Source organism: Squalius cephalus (assembly GCF_949319135.1).
Source record: "Squalius cephalus genome assembly, chromosome: 8".
Lineage (NCBI taxonomy): Eukaryota > Metazoa > Chordata > Actinopteri > Cypriniformes > Leuciscidae > Squalius > Squalius cephalus.
Window position 1 is genome coordinate 31,510,667 of NC_137129.1, and position 22,648 is coordinate 31,533,314.

A 22,648-nucleotide genomic window follows, 5' to 3' on the forward strand; every position below is an offset into this window, starting at 1 on the left:
AGGTCTATGCAATTTTGTCTCTAATATTCAAATCTGGAGTAGTGACAAAATCTATCTGTGCAATCAAAATCAAAACACACACAAACACACTTAGTGAGATTTTTGAGGATGAACAGATGCACAATCAAACACAGACTTGATATAATTCTGATTCTTTATTTAACGTTACTTTATAAATAAAGGGAGGGTTAAAGATATAACATCAGTACACCTGGCCACTTCAGAATATCCTGTGCATTATGGAAAGTGTAGCACCATTTTGGAGACAAATCCAGCGCTGACAGGGAGAATATTTGACCGTATGTTTATTCAGCACTATTTCAGAAACAGTACATACAGGAAGAGTCTATGAGACACGAAACAATGAACATTATTAAGACTCATGAGAAACATCACATAAATAAAAATCAGCTGAATAAACGCCATTTCACTCTTTCAGAATTCCTGGCTTATCATTTCCCACATTTTCCCTCTTACACTTTCATGTTTCCTTCCTTTTTTCCCACCAGTTTCACACCCTTTATGCTCCCAGTGACTGTTTGTCCTAGATTTCTGCTTGTCTGTTATTTAAATATTAATCCTACCTTTGGTAATTACATGAGACCTTTCTAAAACAACATCAAAATTGCACACATAATGACGCAGACAACTTTTACAGGCTGTTTTAACACACATACTGCAGTGCAACATCCGAGGGCATACAATCCAAGCTTCATATATGCTTAGAATCTATTCCCTATAGTCCACAAAATTGTGTTTTTAGTCTTCTTTTAATGCGTGTTCCTAATTAAGAGCTAAATAACTTCTCAAATAAATCGAATTTAATATTAGGTAAATGTTCACGTATTAAAATGAAATAACATTTATTAAAATTCTCATAACACAATAAGGAATCCTATATACAAATTCCTGGTACAAAGTAAATAAAACCCATATATAATGCAACACAAGGACCACAATACACATAAACATCCACAAATACACAGCACATCACTGAGGTTGAACATTGATCTCAACAAAACCATGGATAGGCCTTTTCACTGTAGCACAAAGACTAATGTCACGCATCAAATGCTGGATAGCACACAAACAACCCATTGTGTGAGATACATCTGAGACGAATTCAGAATTATAAGATCATGGGTTTTGAATGATGGCCATTATTTTCCCACTTTTAAAGGCTCAAACAGAGAAATATTCTGTCTAGTTCAGTCAATTAAGGCTAATATCAAACCTTTTGGTTAATCTCCATTGCTGAGGGATGTTGATCCCTTTTTGCTCTTGGAACATTTTCGAATTGGTCACTTCAACTAAATTTTGGAGGGAGACTTTCAGTATAGCGACTAGACGTATCACATCACCTGACCATTGACGGTTATTGCAGCAGTTTTGCACACATACTTGCTTACACACATGCTTATGAAACCCTGCAGGAATGTAAAAACAGATACTTGGATTGTATCTCTATCTAGGAAGCAAAGATGGCCAATGTTAGTCTGTTAAACTCGCAGCGACTTGTGAATTTATAGGGCAGAGATCCTCCCGCTCAGGTTTTTGCTTTTCGTCCGTTTCACTCTCTTCCATCTTAGTGTTTTTCTGGTCGGCGAAGGGCTCAGAAGATGGTGCTCCAGCGTTTGGGTGGAGAGCGAGATCGGCTTTCTCCCTGAGATCGGAGAGAAAACCAGGAGAGTCATCAACATATCAGATGTGTGACACAAAACCGCCTCGACACTGATGGATTATGCAAGGTCAAAATCACCGTTAGTTCTAAAACATATTACAAAAGAATAAATGCTGAAGCGTGCAATGAAATAGCACTTAGCATCAGCAGGATGGGTGAAGGACTGAATGTTCAATGTCACAACTGTAGTCTTTAATAACAAAATGACATAATGTTGAGTCATCCATGTTGTAGGAGCATTACCCAGCCGTAACAATATGCTACATATCTAAAAGAGTGATCTGAGCACTCAGCGTTCTCTAGCTCTACAGCAAAATGGAGGTGGAGAGCCAGCCTGATTTGATTGTGTCCACTGTTCAGGAGAGATTGTCATGTGAAAAGTTCAAAAGGGAGAAAAGGAAATTAGCCAAGAGAGCAGATGAGGTAGATATCTGAGCTGAACGTGAGCATCATGCTTGGATGTTTAAAGTGATCAAAATAGTGTTCAAAAATAGCATATGGACCAAATACTTGCCAATATGTACATTTACATTACTGTATCTACAAATGTTTGGGGTCATTTTTATTTATTTATTTTTACTTGTATTCATCAAGGATGCATTAAATTGATCAAAAGGTACATTTATAATGTTACAAAAGATTTCGTTTTCTAATAAATGCTGAACTTTCTTTGTTAAAAAAAAATGTCCCATGCAGTTTCCACCAAAATATTGAGCATCACAACTGTTTTCAACATCAGGAATAAGAAATATTTCTTGAGCACCAAATCAGCATTATAGAATGATGTCTGATAGATCATGTGACACTGAAGACTGGAGTAATACGTTATTTTAAATTGTAAAAATATTTCAAAAGACTACTGTATTTACTTTTCTTTATGATAATGTCATTCCAAGCCTGAATGACTAGTTCAGTAGTTACTCAGTAACCTATTTTCATTGTTTCCATATAATGAAAGTGAATGGTGACCATGACTGTCAAGTCTCATACAGAGCTATCAACCAGCTTCAGATGAACTGAAATATAGTGCACACTCTTTTTTTTCTTTTTTTGTGTGTCTTGGTCTCTTTCCACTTTCATTGTATGGACAAAAAGCACCTCAGACATGCTGATTTAAAGCTTTTCTTTCCATGGACGAAAGGAAGTAAATTACAACATTTTCCTTTTAATGTGAATGATTCTTTAAGAAGCAGGTGATATTTCTTAATCCACTGAAAATCAAATCTTTTTGAGAATCAATGAGCATGAAGAGATGTGAATACTTTTATGCACTGTAGCCTACCTGGCAAAAGTCCACAATTCTTATATTATTATGAGGCTCTCATTGACTAACTGAATAAGCAAGGTAAGGGCACATGGTAAGACTCAACTTTCCATGAGTCCAGAATAGACGGGCCTTCTTCATAACCTGAATAAATATTGATTTTGAAAAGCTTAAGTGAATAAAAGTCCCTCAATGACTGCTGAAAGACTGAACAGCCTTTTCAAAGCAATAATCTATGCTCCATCCTGTTATTGAGCATTTTTAATAGCCTTAATTACATCTCAGTGTTGAAATTGCTTTCTTTGCATTTGCATGTAATTGCGCTTAAATAAGAACCTCTTTTAAATAACTGAAAAAGAGATCGAAATTTTTTCTCAGAGGATCTAACACTGATTTCTTTTTTCTGCAGTTTTAGGCTCACCAGGTTGAAGATTCTGGAGAGTGTATTCTGTTCTCTTCTGCGTCTGTGAGGCGATCTAATGCTCTCCGAGCCACGCGCTGACGGGGAAGCCTAAAACACATAGTTTATGAACACAAAAAGGATACCTGCCCAGTGTCGTTTAGTGATAAACTATATGAAAATATTTTTCTTTGTCATATTATGTCAAACTGTGTTTTAAAACAGTGTATGACATAATGCTCAGTGATGAACATACAGTTTGTGTTCAGCATGATATGATATTAAAGGTGAAGTGTGTGCATGTTTTTTTTTGTTTTTTTCTATGGAAAACTCTATTTCCAGGCAGGATAGGTTGATTTATCTGAAAAGCATAAATGGCATGTTTCTATCAAAATGTTTGAAAAAAATTAATTGAAAACATTTATTTTTTCAATTTCATTTGATGGCACAAAAATTACACACTTCACCTTTAAAGGGATGGTTCGGTGTAAAATCAACCTAGGGTCCTTTGCACCATGACATTGAGCATATGAGTACAGAACCTATTTGTACTACTGTAGACGTTTGGTACCATTCCGGGCATTATTAGTGGGGTAATTTACGAGATACAAATTTGGATCCATTAGCGTCTGCACTAAGCCATTCAGCTGATATCTCGAAATAATCTCTAACTTTAAAAATGTTCAACCAAGGGAAAAAAAGGCTTCTGGGGGAGTGTTTGGCTCGATGTCATGGTGCAAAGGACCCCTAGGTTGATTTTACTCCGAACCATCCCTTTAAGGAAGTCTCAGAAATGTCCATGAACAACTGTTCATAATATAGGTTCCTGTGTTCATAATTGCAATATAGCTTTTTTGTTTTGTTTTGTTTTTTGATTGATGCTGCAATTCTGCACCAATGTCTACAAATAAAGAGTGCAATAGCAGGCTACAGCACAGAGGATGTTTGCCACATGTCAAGTATTATGGGGTGATTTAGAGTGCAGCAAATGGACAATCATAACATGGGTTATTTACATATTTTGATCTACAATGGGACATGTTGTGCACAAAACAAAATTTTTGCCAGCCAAAGAAAAGTTATTAATGTCCATACGCATCCAATGCTGCATGCCTGCTTTTTGCATGCCTTTATGCATTGGAGCCTGTGGAGTTAAACAACACGTGACTAAAACACAGGAGGCACTGGTGAGTCAGTGAATCAGGACCTGGGAGGGGAGTAGATGGGTTGGAGAGGAATGTGAGTTTATGGGGGGAGTGAACAGTTTGAAGACCCCTAGAGAGAAAACGGTTTTACCGGCTGCGACTCAGAAAAAGTCTTGCCGTCTCAAAGTCATCAAGAAGCAGAGAGTCGCTCTGGGTCAGGAGAAAAGCCATCATAAAAGAAAGAGTGCAACAATCAAGACAAAAAAAAAAAACAGTAGAAAGAAAGATAGAAAGAAAGAAAGAAAGAAAGAAAGAAAGAAAGAAAGAAAGAAAGAAAGAAAGAAAGAAAGAAACTGAAATATAATCATATAATCATTTCAGTGCCTGAGATCACTCTTTTATAGTACAGCTGAAAGCTGTGGAAATTCATAATCACATGATAGATTAGGATAAAATTATAACAGATTTCTTAAGTAATGGCTATTACATGCATTTTGCCTTGAGAGTGTGAAATAATTATATTAAAATAATTTAGTGTGGCTAAACTGAAACCACAGTGCAGTAATGCTTATTAAACTCCACCAAGAAACAGGCTTAAATTTGGCCCTCAAAAACACTAAAAATGTGATCAATCACACTGTAAAAAAATTACATCCCCAAGTCAAAAATTTCTAGTGACTGATAACATCTACATTTTTCAATTAGTCTGACGTATTATTTCTCATTGAGCCAATGTTAACAGACTATTGCAACAAGAATTGCACTTGGGCCAATTCAAAAATTTAGATGTGACCAGTTACTAGAAAATTTTGACTTGGAGAGGTTAGAAATTTTTTACAGTGCAGGAGCTTTGTGGAAAATGAACCCACTCAACCTTATAAAACATCTTATACCACAGGTTAACGAGAAGATCGCATGAAGCGCAGCGAAAAGTTCAGCAGCTGTAATTAGAGCGATGCATTGGTTAATTCACAAAGAAGAGAACAAATGATAAAGAAACACGACAGATCTATTAGAAATGAGACACGAGACAGGAAGGCTTCCAGCAATCAGCCAATCAGATCTGTTTATGGGGGTGTCTGTGAATGCAAATGTGAATCACATCAAGGATGAGTGACGTACCAGGCCCAATACTTCTCTCCACTGCAAATGAAAAAAAAAAGAAAGAATGTAGAATGATTCATTTTTTTCTTAGAGGTAATTATAATTTCATTGCTGGATATGAGAGGGCATAGAAAATAATTGTGGGTCAAACCTATTCTATCAGCCAGGATGGCCTAATTAGAGTGTTATGAATATCACAGTGTTGCTCTGTTACTATTTATACCCTGAGCACTGCAGATTGAACTCTAAACGATTGCAAATCAATATACAAAGAGCATTAAAAAAAGGGATTAGATACATGCCAAGAGAAAAATGTGAGACTTACCCTTGACTTGGGACGAGGAGAGGACACCTTTCAAGAAACAAATTGAAAGTTTTAGTTAGAGAACATTTTATGTTTTCAAAAGGCACAGCCACAGCTTTTAATGAAGAGGCCTGAGCATTATAACGAGACACTGCGTTGTCCAGTGTAATACACACAAGATAAGCAATCCTTGAACAAAGATTTTTCATTTTAAAGATGTTTACAGGGGCCGTTCATTATGCCTCCTTGCAGTTCAGATGAATAATGAAAGCAGAGCCTGTATCTTTTTAATGAACAAGCCCACACAACTGAGGAACAACTGTGCAATTAGTGTTTCTTAGAAAAACATTTTTAATTTAGGACATGAGTAATGGGGAAATGTTAACAGTTATAGTTTCCACAGAACCGGTTTTGTGTTTTTCAGAGGAAAATTCAAGAAAATTTCTGATATAAGGCGACATGCTGGTTGGAGTTCAACTCGTGTCACCTGAAAGAGCAATTTCATATTTACACATCACATCTTACATCATAAAAAAAAAAAAAAAAAAAATTGTGAAGAAGGTGATGGTAAAGAGAACAATCACTTCAAGAGTGACTCATTCTTTACTAGGGTGTAAAAAACAAAACAAAACCAAAAAACATTAAATTTACGGTATAAAAACTGACAGCCGTGGTAGCAACATTTTAGGTTTTACTTATTTAACTTCAATTTACAGTAAAAAAAACGTATTTAATTAACTGATATAATGTTAAACCAACCTATACTAGTTTGTACCTTTGTAATACACTGACAAGCACCAAGGTGGTGCAGAGAAAGCAACATGATGAATCAAAGCTCATCACAAGCAGCTTTGCCACAAGCTGAGAATGTAATTACTAATATATAAAAGGTGCACAGTTTCATTCACACAAATACTAAACACCATGGTAACACACATGCCACTAAAGTGATGCATAAACATTATTTTATCAACAGAAGATGTAGCAAAAAATGTACAACAGATTATAAAAAAGCTAAGAAACCAATTAACAGGTTTTTACCGTCACATTTTTACAGTAAAACCATGATAAATCCAATCAAATTGATGGTTTATGGTTTTTATGGTCTCTGAGAATCTGCCCGCTTTATATGAAGTGTCTTTAACTACTGTGCACTAACATTTAAGTGAATAATACAATGCACTTGTTGTGTATGTACATATTTTAATATCAATGTCAATGTCACTTTTATTTGTATTGCACTATTAAAACAACACATGTTGACCAATGTGCTTTACATCATCTCAGTAAAAAAGACAAAATAGACATATATTTTAACATTACTTATACAGGCATGTAATTACAGCTGTAATTCATTTCTGTAATTACATCTATAATTACACTGTTGACCCTTCCCTTACACCTCAACCCATTCTTAAATCTAACCAAACCAACAAACCCGTCCCTAACCACCCATATCCCACCTCAATACCAGAAAAAGTTGCAATACAATATTAACACAATAAGTACAATGTACTTATTTTTGATGTAAGTACATAGTAGTTAAGAACTCTTAATAGAAAGTGTGACCAGAGAATCTAACACTAGTGATGTAAGTGTGTGTAATGTCGTCTGTCTGACAGAAAAACAAGTCTGGACTATTGTAGCAAAGAAAACATGGGCTGCATGTTGAACATGACGACAAACTTGGCCTGTGAACTTAGACGGTGAATGGCCAGACACAATGTGGCATGTCTAGGACGAAAGCTGTCTGGAAGTTGCCTTTTGTTTGGGTTGCCTTACTGATTTTTTTGGTTTGCTCTTAAGTAGTCTTTATCAACTATATATGCTCTTTCTTCTAATATATTTGACCTGATTTGTTGAATGAGGTTATGTAATCGTACTGCTCGGTGCTTTGAAAACGGTAACAACATCTCTGGATCAGTGGGAGCTAAAGATGAGAACATAGGGAGGTGAGAAAATATCATTCTCATGTCTCGAGATGAATTGATTTCTTTTCTGGGAATTGATTCTATTGTTAGTTTCACATGACTCTTTGAAGTTTTGGACTTGTAAAAATCCATGCCAGTACACAATGGCCACGTTTCCACCAAAATTACCCGGAACAATTTGTCCCAGGAACTCTTTTTCCCCCAGACCTGTTGCTGTCTGTGTTTCCGTCGTGGTCTAAAGTACCGTGAAGATTAGGCAAATTAGTCCGGTGACGTAGGTCTGTGTGTGACTTTCCAGTTTCCTCTGGATTTCATCCTCCGCAAATGAGCTTAATAAAGCCTGAACCTCGTCGGCGGTCCATCGGTCGTATTTTTTAAATTCCATTGTTGATTTGAATAGTAAACAATTCTTAATGCAGTCACCGCAACAGACTTTTAAAAATGGTGGTTGAAATAAAATGCTGCGTGGAGTCAACCAATCAAAATGCTGCGTAAACTCAACCAATCAGCATGTTCAGCGCCCAAATCCCACCCCTGAAAGTTCCTGAACTTTGAAAAAGTACTACCTCGCAAACAGGGACTTTCTGAGGGGGGAATTTTTACCCAGAACTTCATCTAGACCCTGATCCCTGCGGTCAAATCACTCCGAGAACCACCCCAAAGTCCCTACAGTTCCTGGGGAACGTTCCTGCGGTGGAAACACCGCTATAGATACTGTACTTACAAAGCTCCTGAAGAAATGCACCACAGGGTTGACATCTCCACGACGACGGGTGGAAGAGTGGTGGGGTCTCTGTGGAGAGGAGGATAGATGACCACGAAATGAGCCCTTCAAATAAATGAAAGAGAAATGTCCAGAGTCAAGGTGTAACATGCATTATGACGACAACTTCTTGGACTGGAAATTCAACCAATAAAATTTTGTGAAAATTACAGTAACTCTTTATTTTGTTGGTCTCCTTTAGACATTCTGTTGACTATAAGGAATGTTGCAACTACACGTCAACTACCAGTCATTAGAGTATTAGACTGTCTGCTTATACATTCTACTGACTAGAAGTCATTTTGCAAGTACATGTCCACTTATGCTACTGACCTGAACCCTAACACTGTAAAAATGAACTGTTAAAAAAGAAAGTAACCTGGTTGCCTAAATATTGTAAGTCCATTGAAAATAAAAACTTAGTTAAAACAAACTCAAAATAGTATGTTCTCTGAGCCACATTAATAATATAAGTTGATTTGACAAAAGAAAAAAGTTATGATAAAACAATTTTTTTTTTTACAGTGTAACCCTAACAGTCTACTAATACTCAACTACTCTAATGAGAGTTAGTTGACATAGGTGCAACATTATAGAACAATATAATTTATAAATGAGATAATAGAATGTCTAAAGGTGATCATCAAAATAAAGTGAAACCAATTTAATTACATTCCCAATCCAAATTTTACATTTATGTGACAAAAGATAGCCACGAGAAACCATAGAAGAGGCAAAACTGGAAATAAAAATATCATGCTAATCTAAATTTATCTATGCATAGAAAATAGACATTCTTTGAACATTAAAATGAGCATGCATCAAGGAGGTATGAATTTCAATAGATACAGCTCTGCCTAGAGGAAGCAACTGAATCGCACTTTACTGCCAGAACAGAAAACCCTATCGTATCTCTTGCACTGCAAACAACTGTGTCCAAAGATTCTTAATGTTGTGAGGATCCATTGTCCCCCCCCCCCCCCCCCCATTTGAGCCCTTTTGCTTTGATCAGTTGCTGCTAAAGAAGTCAAAAATAATTCTCATTATCGTTATCAGTTGCTGAAGCAGAATGAACAGTGTTTGATAATTCATCATTTTGAAAAAGATAGATTCAGCTATTTGTTCAGGATTTAAGACCAAATTCTTTGTTTAAATGCTCTGTAAAATAAGACTAAAATAATTTTCTCATTTGGTAATGTGACTTGAACATATGAAAGTATGGTTTATGAAATGTTCTGAGAGAAAAAAAATCCATATATGAAATTTTAGTGATATATAACTAATTTATCTTTAGAAATTGTACATTATTTATTGATATAGACAGTATTGGCTGGCAAATAAACAGAACACCAAATAGTAGGATTTAAATTATGAGCGTTAACATAATACTTTGGCAAACTGCATGCATAATGCTGCAGAATTCAACCAATGCAGAGATTAGGTGAATTACGTAATTTACGTAATGCAAGCTAAAATGAGATGAGAAGAGCCTATTTGCAGTACAGATGAATTTGAACTCCACACTCCATAAACAACCTCTCTAGACCCAAGAGTATTGCATCCCAATGAATCCAACACAAATGCAATCACCACTGAGTCCTAAACTATATTCGAATTCAGCTTCTCAATCTGGAACCAGTATTTACCCCAAACAATTTAGCAAGAAGTTGTCGTTGACCATGACCATGTTTTAAATAAAAATGACTCACTTTTCCCTTTTTCTTTTTGTCTCCTCCAAAGAACCTGCCAATCTGATCCAGGAGACCAGGGGCCTTCTTCTTCCTGCCCAGCCCGAATGCGCTTTGTCCAGAGGTGCTTGCAGTGGCCATTCTAGGTGTTGATCTGTTTGGTGGTCTACAGTCTGGACGGCCCACGAATGTCCTTCTCAACTCAATCCAAATTCCGCTCTGGGGACACTCTGCAAACCTTCTCGATAGTCTTCGGCGCTTCTAAGGAAGAAGGGCTGGCCTTTGAAGGTGTCGTCCCCTCCGTTGCATGGCATCACGGGAGATGAGGTGGGTCTGTAATAGCGTCAGTGATTCTGGGCTGGTGCCAGGCATTCTTTCGAGCCCTATGTGCCCGCGGAGGGTGTCACTACCCTGCTCTCTGATAAAAGGAGCTGCTATTGTTCTAGTCCACATCTGCCTCGACTTGGGTCAAGCACAACAAGGCCTGTCTATGAGAAAGAACCAGAGCGCAGCGAAGAACGGCTTCGGCACAATCAAACCATTGTTGTGATGACTCATGTTCATTATACAAATAGTTTACATTGAGAAATGACATATGGTATATTGCATGGTATAGGGTTTGGAATTGTTAGCTGCAGACACATGTTGCCACGTTCCATTCATGCAATATGATAAAGCACGTCTCCAGACATTTAAGAAACACAGACACACCCTGATGATGTCATGCTACCGTTGAAGCAACACGCCTTCTTTTATTTCGAAATGCTGTGAACTAGTTCTTGGACTGATTTCTTGAAGTAATTTGTGCATCCTGACCTCGCCGGTGCAATCTGCACTCACCCACTCATTCTGTTCCCTCCACGTCTTGAAATATTCACAAATGAATTTTCAATGACTTTGCAATTCATTAACCGACTGCTGTGTGTGATACTCAGCATGGTTCCCTCCGTGCTTTTCAGATAAACATTATGATCACACAGAAAAATCTGTCTCTGTTGAGGGTGAAGTGCTGCTAAAAATGCTGTTGGCTGTAGCGTGCTGTTTTTTTCCAACTTTCTTTCAAACAATTGGCAGTTGTTTGTGCAGCGAGTTTGGCCAGAGAACAAAGGCCACAGTGTTTTGTAGTAAAAATATGCTGCTTTTATTATTCATTCATTCATTTTTTAAAATGGATTCTCTTTTGTTGTTGTTGTACTATCTGTTGCAAAAACTGAAATTTCTGATTACATAATGTGAGGTTGCAACTTCCTTTGTCCTCAAAATGTTTTCCACACGGTCATTAGTAGAGGAAATTCATTTAAATATGCATAAGCTAAAATAATGAGGCATATGTGAAATAGCACAGCGTAGGCGGAAATGTTGCACTGACTTTGTACACACATTTAGTCAATTTCATATTCCATCAAATCTAGGCCTGCAGTAATTTTAAAATGATGCCGTATGACTCAAAAGGGAGTAATGCAAAATTTATTTTCAATTTATTTGAACACATATCCTCTATAGCATAGACATTGCAGAGCATTACATCAACACACGTTGGCTCAAAATTGAAGATGAAATAATGCAGGACACGTGGCCAAAGAATCTTGTACACATAATGTGTTGGTGATGATACAATTTTCACATTGTTAGTATTATTCAAATTGAACATTTGAAAAACATTGTCAGAAATACAGTAGGAGTCCATTTCTGTCCCTCAAGGTACAATCTAACATACCCCATAGGGCTTATTACTGGAGGGTCAAAAAGCATTAAAAGGTACATATATGTACCGTTTCTTTTAAAGGTTAAGGTACAATATTGGACCTTTGAGGGTATACAGCCCCAGTGACAAGCCATTGTACCCCTAAAGGTACAATCATGTACTTTATTTTCTGAGAGTGTAGATTATCTGTAGGACCCTGAAAAAAATATGTGCTATACAGTAATAAGCATACGTGAGAGGAATTAAACACAAACCAGTTTCCACATATGTTTTCAGTTGTTTATCACTGTATATTCAGTGCATACATTTGTGTGATTATACTGTGAACTGTTGAGAACACATCGAGTATTTGCAGAAGTGCACTTAAAACATGCACTTCACAAAGTCTATGTACATATTCAACTAAGTTAGCCTGACCTCTCACTCTCAATTTATAGCAAACCCTGCGTCTCTATAAATGGTGCTAGAAGCTTGTGTTTGTTCTCTCTGACCAGTCCACAGAAGCTCATCTGTTGGCCGAAGGGCTGGCTATCTACAAACCTCCCACTGCTCTATAAGATATCAGTGCAGGAATGCAGGGAGTGGGCAGGTTGCACTTCAAGTGCCCTTGTGTTGAAGACGAGAGGCTTTGTTGCCCAGAAAGGGGTGAAAGAGACAGGAGCAAACAATACAATTCTTGATGTGCTCTTGTGGGATACAAACATGGGAAAGAGCCCAAAACAACGAGAAGTATGCAGATCACGATCAAGACGCCCACAGAGCAGCTTTGGCCCGACCACCACTTCCATTTGCTATAGAGAAGTCATTGTGAAAATGACTGTAGACCAACACTGTGTGTAGTTTAAACAGTTATTTAGCTGAAGAAGTCATAATTATCTTCAATTGAAATACAAGATGGCATGATTGATCTTCACAGATTTGTGTACACACAGTAAGTTGTCCATGAGGCCAACCAATCTAAATGCCAAACAAAAAAATCCCTGGATGGTATGTTGGTTGCATGTAGAGCATATTTAGTACAGACTATACAGATTTTTACTTTTACCCCCATACAAATGATATTTTCAGCATAACAATTTCAACAGCCTGTGCTTTAGTGGAAGACCTTTTGTCCAAAGAAACTCACATGCTCAATGTCACTAATGAATATAGATAAAATAAACTGTAAATTATTTAAAAACACTTTAATTCATTTATATTTTGATTAAAATGTCTAAAAAATCAATATCCTTTGAAAAATTGAAAAATTGGAACTCCATTAAATTTTAAACCTCTCTGTACTAATCTTTGTTGCAGAGTTAACATTTCTGTGAGTTTTTGCCCATGCATGGCGGTGCCAAGTGTGAGGGCATGATATTGTTGTGACATAAAACAAATGGCAGCATTATGCTTATGTCCAGCGTTGAGAGAGGGTGCCAAGGGTTGATGGAATCATTGGCGGCCTATCACTGAGGCATTAGCATTGCTTTGTTTACTCGCCAGAAGGAACAATTAGGACAGGCCCCCGGCACACTGAGATCAGATATACCAAGGACAAAGTGCATGGAGTAGTTCTGGTTTGTTGTTGCTGCTGTATTGCTGAATATATTTTGAGACTATTCAACATCAACAAAAATGCTTTTGTTTCATTTAAAAAAGAAGCTTTTTAAGGAACTTGTCTGTGATTTCAAGTAATAATCAAATATGTGTCCAAAATCTCACATTTAAGCTGTTGAGCATTCACAATAGTTAATCTTCATGACACCCCAGTACAGAGATGCAGAATGGAAGAGGTTGCGGTTACCAGCGGACATGTGAGACACACCTTCCGGTGGCCACATTGATGAAGGATTGTGTATCCGTTGCTAGAAATCAACAACACATGAGTGGCAGGCAGTGTGACATATGGCATGACATAAGAGTTTGTCTATGGGATGTGTACAGGACATAGAGGGTTGTGTTACAGAATTACAGCTTTACTGGGTGAGCCCTGTCCCTGAGTGCTGCCACAGACTTACACAATTGAGTCTTTGTAGCGTGATTCAAGCTGGTTTGTTCTTCACAGTTGTTATTCTGTGACTCAGAAACCCTTGATTTTTTATTTTATTTATATGTTAATCACTCCTTTTATTGTGCCCTTATTTGTTTTTATTGTTATTTTTTGTTAGATATTGCAGAAGTTACAGTGTGTGCCAAATGCATTAAAAGTAGGGCTGTCAAACGATTAATCGCGATTAATCGCATCCAAAATAAAAGTTTGTGTTTACATAATTTATGTCTGTGTACGGAGTATAATTATTTTCTACATATAAATACACACACATGCATATATATATTTAAGAAAATGTGTTATTTATATATAAAATATTTATATATAATATAAATTATATATAATATAAATATATATACACAGTATATACATGCAAATATTTCTTAAATATATACATGCATGTGTGTGTATTTATATATAGAAAATAATTATACACCGTACACACACATGTATAATGTAAAAACAAACTTTTATTTTGGATGCGATTAATCGCGATTAATCATTTGACAGCCCTAAAAGCTAAAAATACTTGTCAAACTTTTACAGTGTATAATCGCATTCTGTTTTCTGTTCACAAATAGTTTGGTTCTAAACAGAATTCACTCGTAAAAAAAAAAAAATCAGAGAGTGACAACCAAATGTTTAAAGGGGTCCTATAATGAAGGCGGAAACGGGCTTCCACACAAAACTGAACTGAACAAGTAAAGGCCCCTTCACAGAAGAATGATAACTATTAAGATAACTTTAACAGTAACTGTATTAGCGTCCACATCAATGCACGATAATGCTGCGATAAAGAGGCGATAGTCTTTTCTTCCTTAATGTGATGTATATTTAGTAGGGGTGTAACGGTACATGTATTTGTCCTGAACTGCGCGGTACGGGCGAATACATTCAGTCGCAGGCGATCCACACTCCAATCCAGAAGGGGTCAGGCACGGCAATGCAACATTGTTTGCTACCAGTAAAATGCACAGAAGAAGAGACGCTGATCGGTCTGTTTACATCTCTCAACCAGTGTTTCAACTGTGGAAAGATATCAATAAAACAGCTTGAGAATAATATGTCGCGTAGCATTATATTTACCCACATTTAGTGTTGACAGCAGGTTAGTTCGCTAGGGAAATGAAATCTAGAGAGAAGCATTTCATATATGCACTATATTAGCATATTCATTATATTTACTTAACCTGTTGGTAATTTCTTGATTATTTAAGGTATGTGTAAATAGATTTGTCATGAAAACAAGTTATGACAGCCACTGTGTAAATGATTATTTTTCAAAAATGAATTGGAGTAGAAAATTAATTTTATAAGTAAATGTCAAGTCTTGTTTTGTTTCATGTTCTTGTTTCATGTCTGTCATGTGATCCCCTGTTCTAGTCATGTGATCCTGCCATGTGTTCCCTTGTGTGTCATGTTCTCATTGGTTCATTGTTTGATTATGCACAGGTGTCCCTTGTCCAGTCATTAGTCAATATTAGTCAAGTCATTAGTTATTAGTCACATAATACTTGACAAACAAGGCATACATGAGGATTTAAGTACACAATTAAATCCTCATGTATGCCTTGTTTGTCAAGTATGGTTTGTGTAACCACTGTTTGTAAGCGTTCGGTTCATGTTCATGCCACGTCATGCCTTTGTTTTATGTTTGATCTTGTTTTAAATACACTGCACTTGGGTTCTTAAAACTTGCCATCAGTGGACTTTGTTACATTAGATTTAGAAATTAATGCAAAACCTGCCTTGTGTGCAATTTACAGTACTTTTTATTTATTTGTGATTTTTTTTTAATATAATATCATTGATTTAAACACATATACACATTTGTTAAAAAAACAGTTTAATTAAAAAAAGAAAAGAAAAAAGAAGCAATTTTGTGTTTAGTTTACTCCCCCTGCTGTACCGAACTCATACCGAACAGTGACTTCAATAACAAGGTACGTACTGAACCGTCATGTTTGCGTACCGTTACATCCCTAATATATAGTGAAAGAGCTTCTCAAACAAGAAATAAATGTAGGGTGTGACTTGACTTTGTCAATTGGGAATTGATTGGATCGTTGCATCATTTTAGTTTGCTATTGCTGCGATCTCATGTGAGTAACAGGTTGTCCCGCCCTCAGGAGAAGTAAAGGAAAAAGAAGGAAAAGTAGTAAAGGGTCACTGGACCGCTGTTACGTTTCAGTTCATGTTTGGACTTTTAAGTTTGTGTTTTGATTGGTGACTGTCATTAGGGTGTCTGATTAATTATCACATTTCTATTTACTATTAGATGCACGCTTTCTTTCAGTCTTGGTACGATCTCTGTTGCGTTAATGTGTGTTTTCCCTGCCTGTCAGCGTGTTCCAGAGTATTATTATTAAAGTTTGAGTTTGCATCTGTAATCAGAGTCTTCAGTCTGTTCCTCAGATAACCACAGTGTGACAGAAGATCAGACCACCCTAATGGATGAACAGGTAGTGTTTTTGAGGGAATTCCTCTGGCTCGCCATCACCAGCTCCCTTGATAATAACACCCTGAGGACCCTGTTCCAGATTGGGGCAACTTTCAACCATCCTATTGACCTCCCAAACACCACAGAGTGGAACAGAGGGAAACATTGATTCGGTGTCTGGAGAGCGTTGGGTGCCGGTCTGGAACCAAGCCCATCTCCGAGTCCAGTCTCGTCCCAGGATGGCCTCCATTCCCAAGCCCTTGGTCAAGATGGTAGACGCTTCTGAACCCTCAGCTAAGATGGCTGCTGCCACACCTGAGTCTCCTGTCCCCTTCCTTGTCCAGAGTCCAGAGGAATTGGACTTAATAGATTTTGATACTGAAATAACCTGTCTTCCGCCATCATATGTATTATCTTAACTTTCTGTCAGTCCCAAACTCCCATCCACCCAGCCTCCCTCTCCCACCTCCTCCCATCATCATCTATTCCTCATCCCCACCTCTGCTGCTTCCTATCAGCCCCTCAGCTCACCCTCATTCCACCACCAGTGATGTGGGCTCGCAGTGGGTCTGCCAGTCTCCAGCTCCATCGTGGATGGTGGATCCCTGGTCTCCGCCTCCGGAAAGACTTGAACAAACAAGTTAGCAAACGGTCTAAATTGTTTCGTGAATCAGTTTGAATATTTGTTTAGTTTCCTGCATGCACTGAATCGTCTGAGTCGTAACAGGAAATTTAAAAACATCAAGAGCGTTGGATGAAGTGACCATGTATCTACAGAGTTTGCTCTCTGGAGGCGCGTTCAGTCTTTCCACTTGCAAATTCCGCCATGTAAACAGCAACCCGCCATGATGCAAGCCCAACTGGCTTTTAAAAGGAATGAGAAATTACACTCTGATTGGTTTATTGCACGTTACCCCCAGAACACACCCATTAGTCTTTAAGAGAAAACAGGGACAACCCTTCTAGACCATGGCTGCGTTCCAGTCCACTTTTAGACACGCATTTGCGAACTTCCCTAAGCACTTCCCCTCGGGGGAATCCCTGCCGCCATTTTGAAGTGCATTCCACTTCGTGATGTGGACGAGGGAAGTTTATATGGACAGACACTCTCTCCCTCGATTTTGACCGAGGGAGCGAGTCTACTTCATATGTACACTTCAGGCAGCTCCATATACCACAATACAACACGATTGTGACGTCCACGCATATTGCGTTTAATTTACCCCACCACAATCAACTCTATGATATATAATTTCTTTTTTTTATTTTTTTATTAAACAACTCAAAGACACCTGCTGCATTAAACAATTTCGTAAGGGGAAAAAATAGATAATAAATCAACTCCATAGTAGATTTTAAGTGATCAAGGGCTTAGCATGTTCCAATTTAGCCTATTGCAAAGGTTCCGCCAGTAGTGGGCACTCATGCAACGTAAGCAATGACGTACATCCAAGTGAACGAGACGGAAGGAAGTTAGCGAGTGAAGGGCATGACAATTTTGGACTGGAACTCAGCCCATGTGCTGGGCGTGCCGACCATTTTTTCTGTCGTTAAAATAGCAAAAGTGGATTCGGACACGCCCTAAGTGCACTTGCGCCGTGCACTTTAGACCATAATGCTTAGATCGTTAAAATAGGGCCCAGAGAGCTGGAGCTGGCAGAGCAGGGAGCCATGATGGAGTCGGCAGTTCAGGGAACCAGGGCGGAGCCCCAAGGTGGAGCAGGCGGGGCATAGAACCATGGCGGTGCTGGCAGAATTGGAGAGCACAGCAGAACTGAAAGACAGAGCACAAGGAGTTTATTGATGGCCTCAATAGCCATGACAGAGAGCTCAGAAAGTTCAGAAATGGCCTCCGTTGCCTTGACAGGAGGCACAGAGTTCATAACAGGGAGTTTATAATCAGTCTCCTTAGCCGTAACAGAGAGTTCAGAATCGCTGAGATCACTGAACTTAGAATGCCAGCCGCTATAGCACTGACCTCAGTTGTGGATCCATCACACTTGCTGTCAGTCTTCTCCTCCCCAAGACTGGTCCAGTAGTCCTGGAGATCCATGGCAAACCAAGTTCCACAGTCGTTGGAGCCTGGTACATATAACCCCACCTCCAAAAAAATCCTCAGGGGGAACTTGAGCTCTGGTGTGGCGGCCATGACGGCTGGAGGCAATTTGTTGAGAGCACCAGTTCAACAACATCAATAAACCTCCCTCTAGGTCTAGGATCATAAATTGAAAAAGGAATATTGTTTTTTTAACAGTTCATTGAGTCCGGCATAATAAAGGGAAATCAAAGCTCAGTCATGGTAGGGGGTCTGATGAGCAAAGTCCAAAAACTCAATAGTATGGTCCTTGAGGGAACGATTATCCTGGGTGAGGAGGAGGCGTACTGCTGCTAGATCCATAGTTATGCCCTTTTCAAATGTAGTTATGCCCTTTTAAATGACATTAACGTGTATGTATTTTGTGGATGTTTTGATCCTAGTGCATTTAGGTAGCAATACATTTTGTGTATGTGTGTTCCTTGGGAATACAACCCATGGCCTTATCACACAGAACAGACAAACATAGCTATGCTGCACCAGTAATACTCAAGCTGAATGAAATAAAAAGGGATACACCAAGTGCTAAGAATTCAGAGAATCTGGATTGCATTACCTTGACCATCTTATTTTAATCGTAATGGGCCCACTAACTTCATAAGTGTCTATTTTGTTTCCCGAATTACCTTTGTAAAATACAAGTCTGCATCAATGTCCTGTCTGTACAATATACAGGGTTGAACTGAAACACATTAAAGTAATTTCTATTAGAGTAGACTTACAGAAGAGAGACTTACATTATTAACTTGGAAATTGGCTGATTGAATAAGATTCAGAAAAGAACTGAATATGCATGCAACTGTGCCCATGTCATCTGGGGTAATGCCAGGAGAAGATAGTTACATGAGAGGGAAATATTGTTACATGAGAGAGACATTTTGTCTGTTTTTTTATTATTAGTAGTAGTAGTATTGCAATCATTTTTTTTTTCTACCTTTATTTATTTTTTTGTTTAATAAAATGTTTCCTTATATTTTTAAAGAAATGTCATACAATGGTAACCACAACTGTTTGGTCACCAACATTCTTTAAAATATCTTATTTTCTTTTCCACAGAAGAAAGAAAGTCATACTTGTTTAGAACGAGAGTAAGTTATGACACAATTTGTATTCATGGGTGAACTGTCCATTTAAATGAAAATTAGTTGGGTTTGCTGAATGAGATTTAAAAATCAAAGTCAATAAATTGAAACAATATAATCACTATCAAAACATATGCACAACACAACTGTATAAAGAAAGCATATTTCATGTATTAATCAGGTGCGTAGAAACCATTATAATCACCGTTTGCATTTTGATTTCGAATAAAAATGTGTGTGATTCAATTTAATAACCAGAAGCACAATTTTTAAATCTGGTTTTCATTATAGAAATATCCAAATTTATACTTTTGTAATTCAAGTCAGGTACCACATTTCTCAGTGGTAACCAATCACAAATGCCGTTCCAAAATATTTTAGAAATTATGCATTATTAATTTAGTTATTCCATCTTTGCTTCACAGACAGTGAGCAGGAACATCAATTGGAATTCATCAGTTGTAGTGAGCGAGCCAGAGTTGAATACACACAATGTGTTTGTTTTCCTCATGAACAGTTTCTATTTTTAGGGTGCAAAGATCTCTTCAGGCTCACACAATAATACATGTGGGACTGAGTCATCCATCAATGCTCTCCCTTAAAACCTAACACAACTCGCTAATTCTGAATTCGTTAACTGCAAAATTGAACCAATTATGAAATATGTGAGCATTAACTCATTAACTCCCAAGTGTTAAATACTTCAGTATAACAATAAATGTCATTTCTCAAAAGAATTTACAGATTCACAATAGATGTCTTCTTCTATAGTTTCAGTTCATTTCTCTCTCTCTGGGTAGATGTGGTCCTGATCTATGTCAGGTGTGTAGTTGAGGGATGAGGTGAAGACTCAAATGCAGAGGGTATTTTTTAGGGAAATAGACTCCAAGGCAGGAACTCAATGCACACTGGAGCGTTAAACAAAGATCTGACACAAGGACATAGAAAGAATAAATAGGGAAGACAATGAGGATGATATCAAGGGAGTACAGGTGGGGAAAATGAACTGATAATCTGAGAACAAGGAGCGAAGGGTCAAGACGTTAAACAGAAGTCATGTGCTGGCTCCAAAGATAATACAAGCGCATCTGGCCAATGATAACTCACAAGCCAGGGGCCCATTCTTCATGTGGACTACTCAGTTATCTGGATTTTACGGTTGACAGTTTGACATGATATAGGATTGTTAGATTCTTCTAAGCTCATCCTGGGGGGTATTCCAGAAAGCAGGTTATGTAACTTACAAAAGCACCCCATTGCACCAGGGAATTAATAATTAAATATATAATTATAAATATGTGGCCGCAGGAAAATGACACAGGACCAACAAATATAAGTGGGGTTTGTATTCTATTCCTTATAATTAGATAGGAGTTTCTGTTTCTTTTCTTGTAGGTACGTAGGGCAGAAAACCCACAATAAAACAAAATACAGTGCCAGTATATCTTTGGAACACAGTAAATTGTTCACCCCAAAATAAAGGAAATATAAAAGTACTATTTGTCACCTCTTATTGTGTGCAATAATAAAGAACAATGCAAATAATGAAACACCAATAACAATAATACAGTAGTGGTACTTCTGGAAAGAAAACATAACATCTTAGAACTGCATGAACAGTTAGACTGAAATAACACTCACAAAATACTGAAATGACAGTGTGGATATTACTCACTTTTTTCCGTGTTTCTTACGTTACACACTAATAAATCACTTCTTCCACGCGAACAGGCCTCATCTGTACATGTGGTGCGTTATCTCAGCCACACTCACACATTCACGCAATCCTGCGTAAAGATCCAACTCCCTGAATGATGACAAATTACACTCGAACAGCAGTCACACACACATGCACCATAACTCTGTGACTTCCTCACATAGACAGTAAAAGAAATGGACATAGCGACCCCATAGACTTCAATGGAGAAAAATGAAGTCAATTAGAAGCACTCACTGAGCGTACTGCGCAGCCTCAAACTGAGCTTGACGACGTAGATGTGACGTGAGCAACCTGTCTGACAGCTGTAAGTCTTCTAGTAGCTGTGCCAAGAGAAATCTGAATCATTCCCTTCCGAATCTTGCAGAGACGGAGAGCGTGAGTAGGAGCTGTCCATGAGCTAGGAGCAGGAACAACTTTATGACTCTCTATGGGCTTCTCCCTTGACTTTATCAGACTTTATGCCTCCACGTCCTCCCGATTGCCTGCGACCTTCTCCTCCTGTCTATACGGTAATTACTCTACTGTGCGACCGAGAGTCGCGTGGTTATGACGCAATCGTTAGCCTATTTTTACAAAAACTGCTTCTACGGGACCATAACGTAAGATGCAAGGTAATGGAGCCTTTTATACATTGTCGTGTTTCTTTAGAAATAAATAATGGACAAATGGAGTCTTTAAACGCCTCAGGTGTAAAGTTATTCGCTGTCAAAGTGACGCAAAAATGAATGGGAGTCAATGGAATGCTAACAGCAGGTGATGGTCTGCTAATCAATGTCGGCTCCCAGGGAAGGTACGCTTTCCGGGTGATGGATTACCCCCTTGCTTCCTCTTCGCACGTTCACACTTATTTGTTTGTCCGCATACGCGATGACGTCACCCGATGCCTCTTAAAAGACCCTTCAGTACATTCTCTGCAGATATGTCTCTTATTCACATTAAAAGCATTAAGGCCCCTAACCATCACCTGGTTACAAATAATTACAAAATTTATTATCAAGCGTAGCAGGAACAGAAGACGCCGCTCGAATCGTTCCTTTGCAAGAAGGACGTTTTTGCTGTTTTGCCGACCGGATACGGTAAGAGTATAATCTACCAGTTAGCTCTGCTGGTAGCTAAGTGTATGGGGTTTATTGTTGTGATTGGTCGTAGTGTTATCCAATTGTGTGTAGTGAGATTTTCAAATGCATGCTTGGTGCCGCCCCTCGAGCTGGGCGATTTTCATTAGTCGACGCCAGACCATTAATCTTTAAGGCTGCATTTACACTGCAGGTCTTGATGCCCAAACTATATCCGATTT

General features: G+C 38.1%; 2 protein-coding genes across 3 annotated transcripts in view; both read right to left on the bottom strand.

Annotated features, from left to right (window-relative positions):
* Positions 1–22,648, bottom strand: part of LOC307162827 (riboflavin transporter 2-like) — a 285,939-nt gene that overhangs the window by 16,991 nt on the left and 246,300 nt on the right. The window lies entirely within an intron of this gene.
* mbpa (myelin basic protein a) lies at positions 137–10,703 on the bottom strand. Of its 2 annotated transcripts, none has more exons than XM_079878943.1 (6): positions 10,302–10,703; positions 8,554–8,658; positions 5,920–5,946; positions 5,613–5,633; positions 3,367–3,456; positions 137–1,663 (listed from the first exon to the last, which is right to left on the bottom strand). In XM_079878943.1, the coding sequence occupies exons 1-6, from the start codon at positions 10,419–10,421 to the stop codon at positions 1,613–1,615; spliced, it is 414 nt and encodes a 137-aa protein (XP_079735069.1). In that variant the 5' UTR covers positions 10,422–10,703; the 3' UTR covers positions 137–1,612. The 2 variants fall into 2 exon arrangements, with proteins under 2 accessions (XP_079735069.1, XP_079735070.1); XM_079878944.1 differs by having other exon boundaries at positions 8,554–8,622; positions 10,302–10,549.

Excerpts from the sequence above, each read along its gene's own strand:
- mbpa (XM_079878943.1), bottom strand. The coding sequence starts at position 10,421 with ATGGCCACTGCAAGCACCTCTGGACAAAGCGCATTCGGGCTGGGCAGG. Across the intron at positions 8,659-10,301 it reads ACAAAAAGAAAAAGGGAAAA|GGCTCATTTCGTGGTCATCT; the intron begins GTGAGTCATTTT and ends ATTTATTTGAAG. Across the intron at positions 3,457-5,612 it reads GGAGAGAAGTATTGGGCCTG|GCTTCCCCGTCAGCGCGTGG; the intron begins GTACGTCACTCA and ends TATGTGTTTTAG.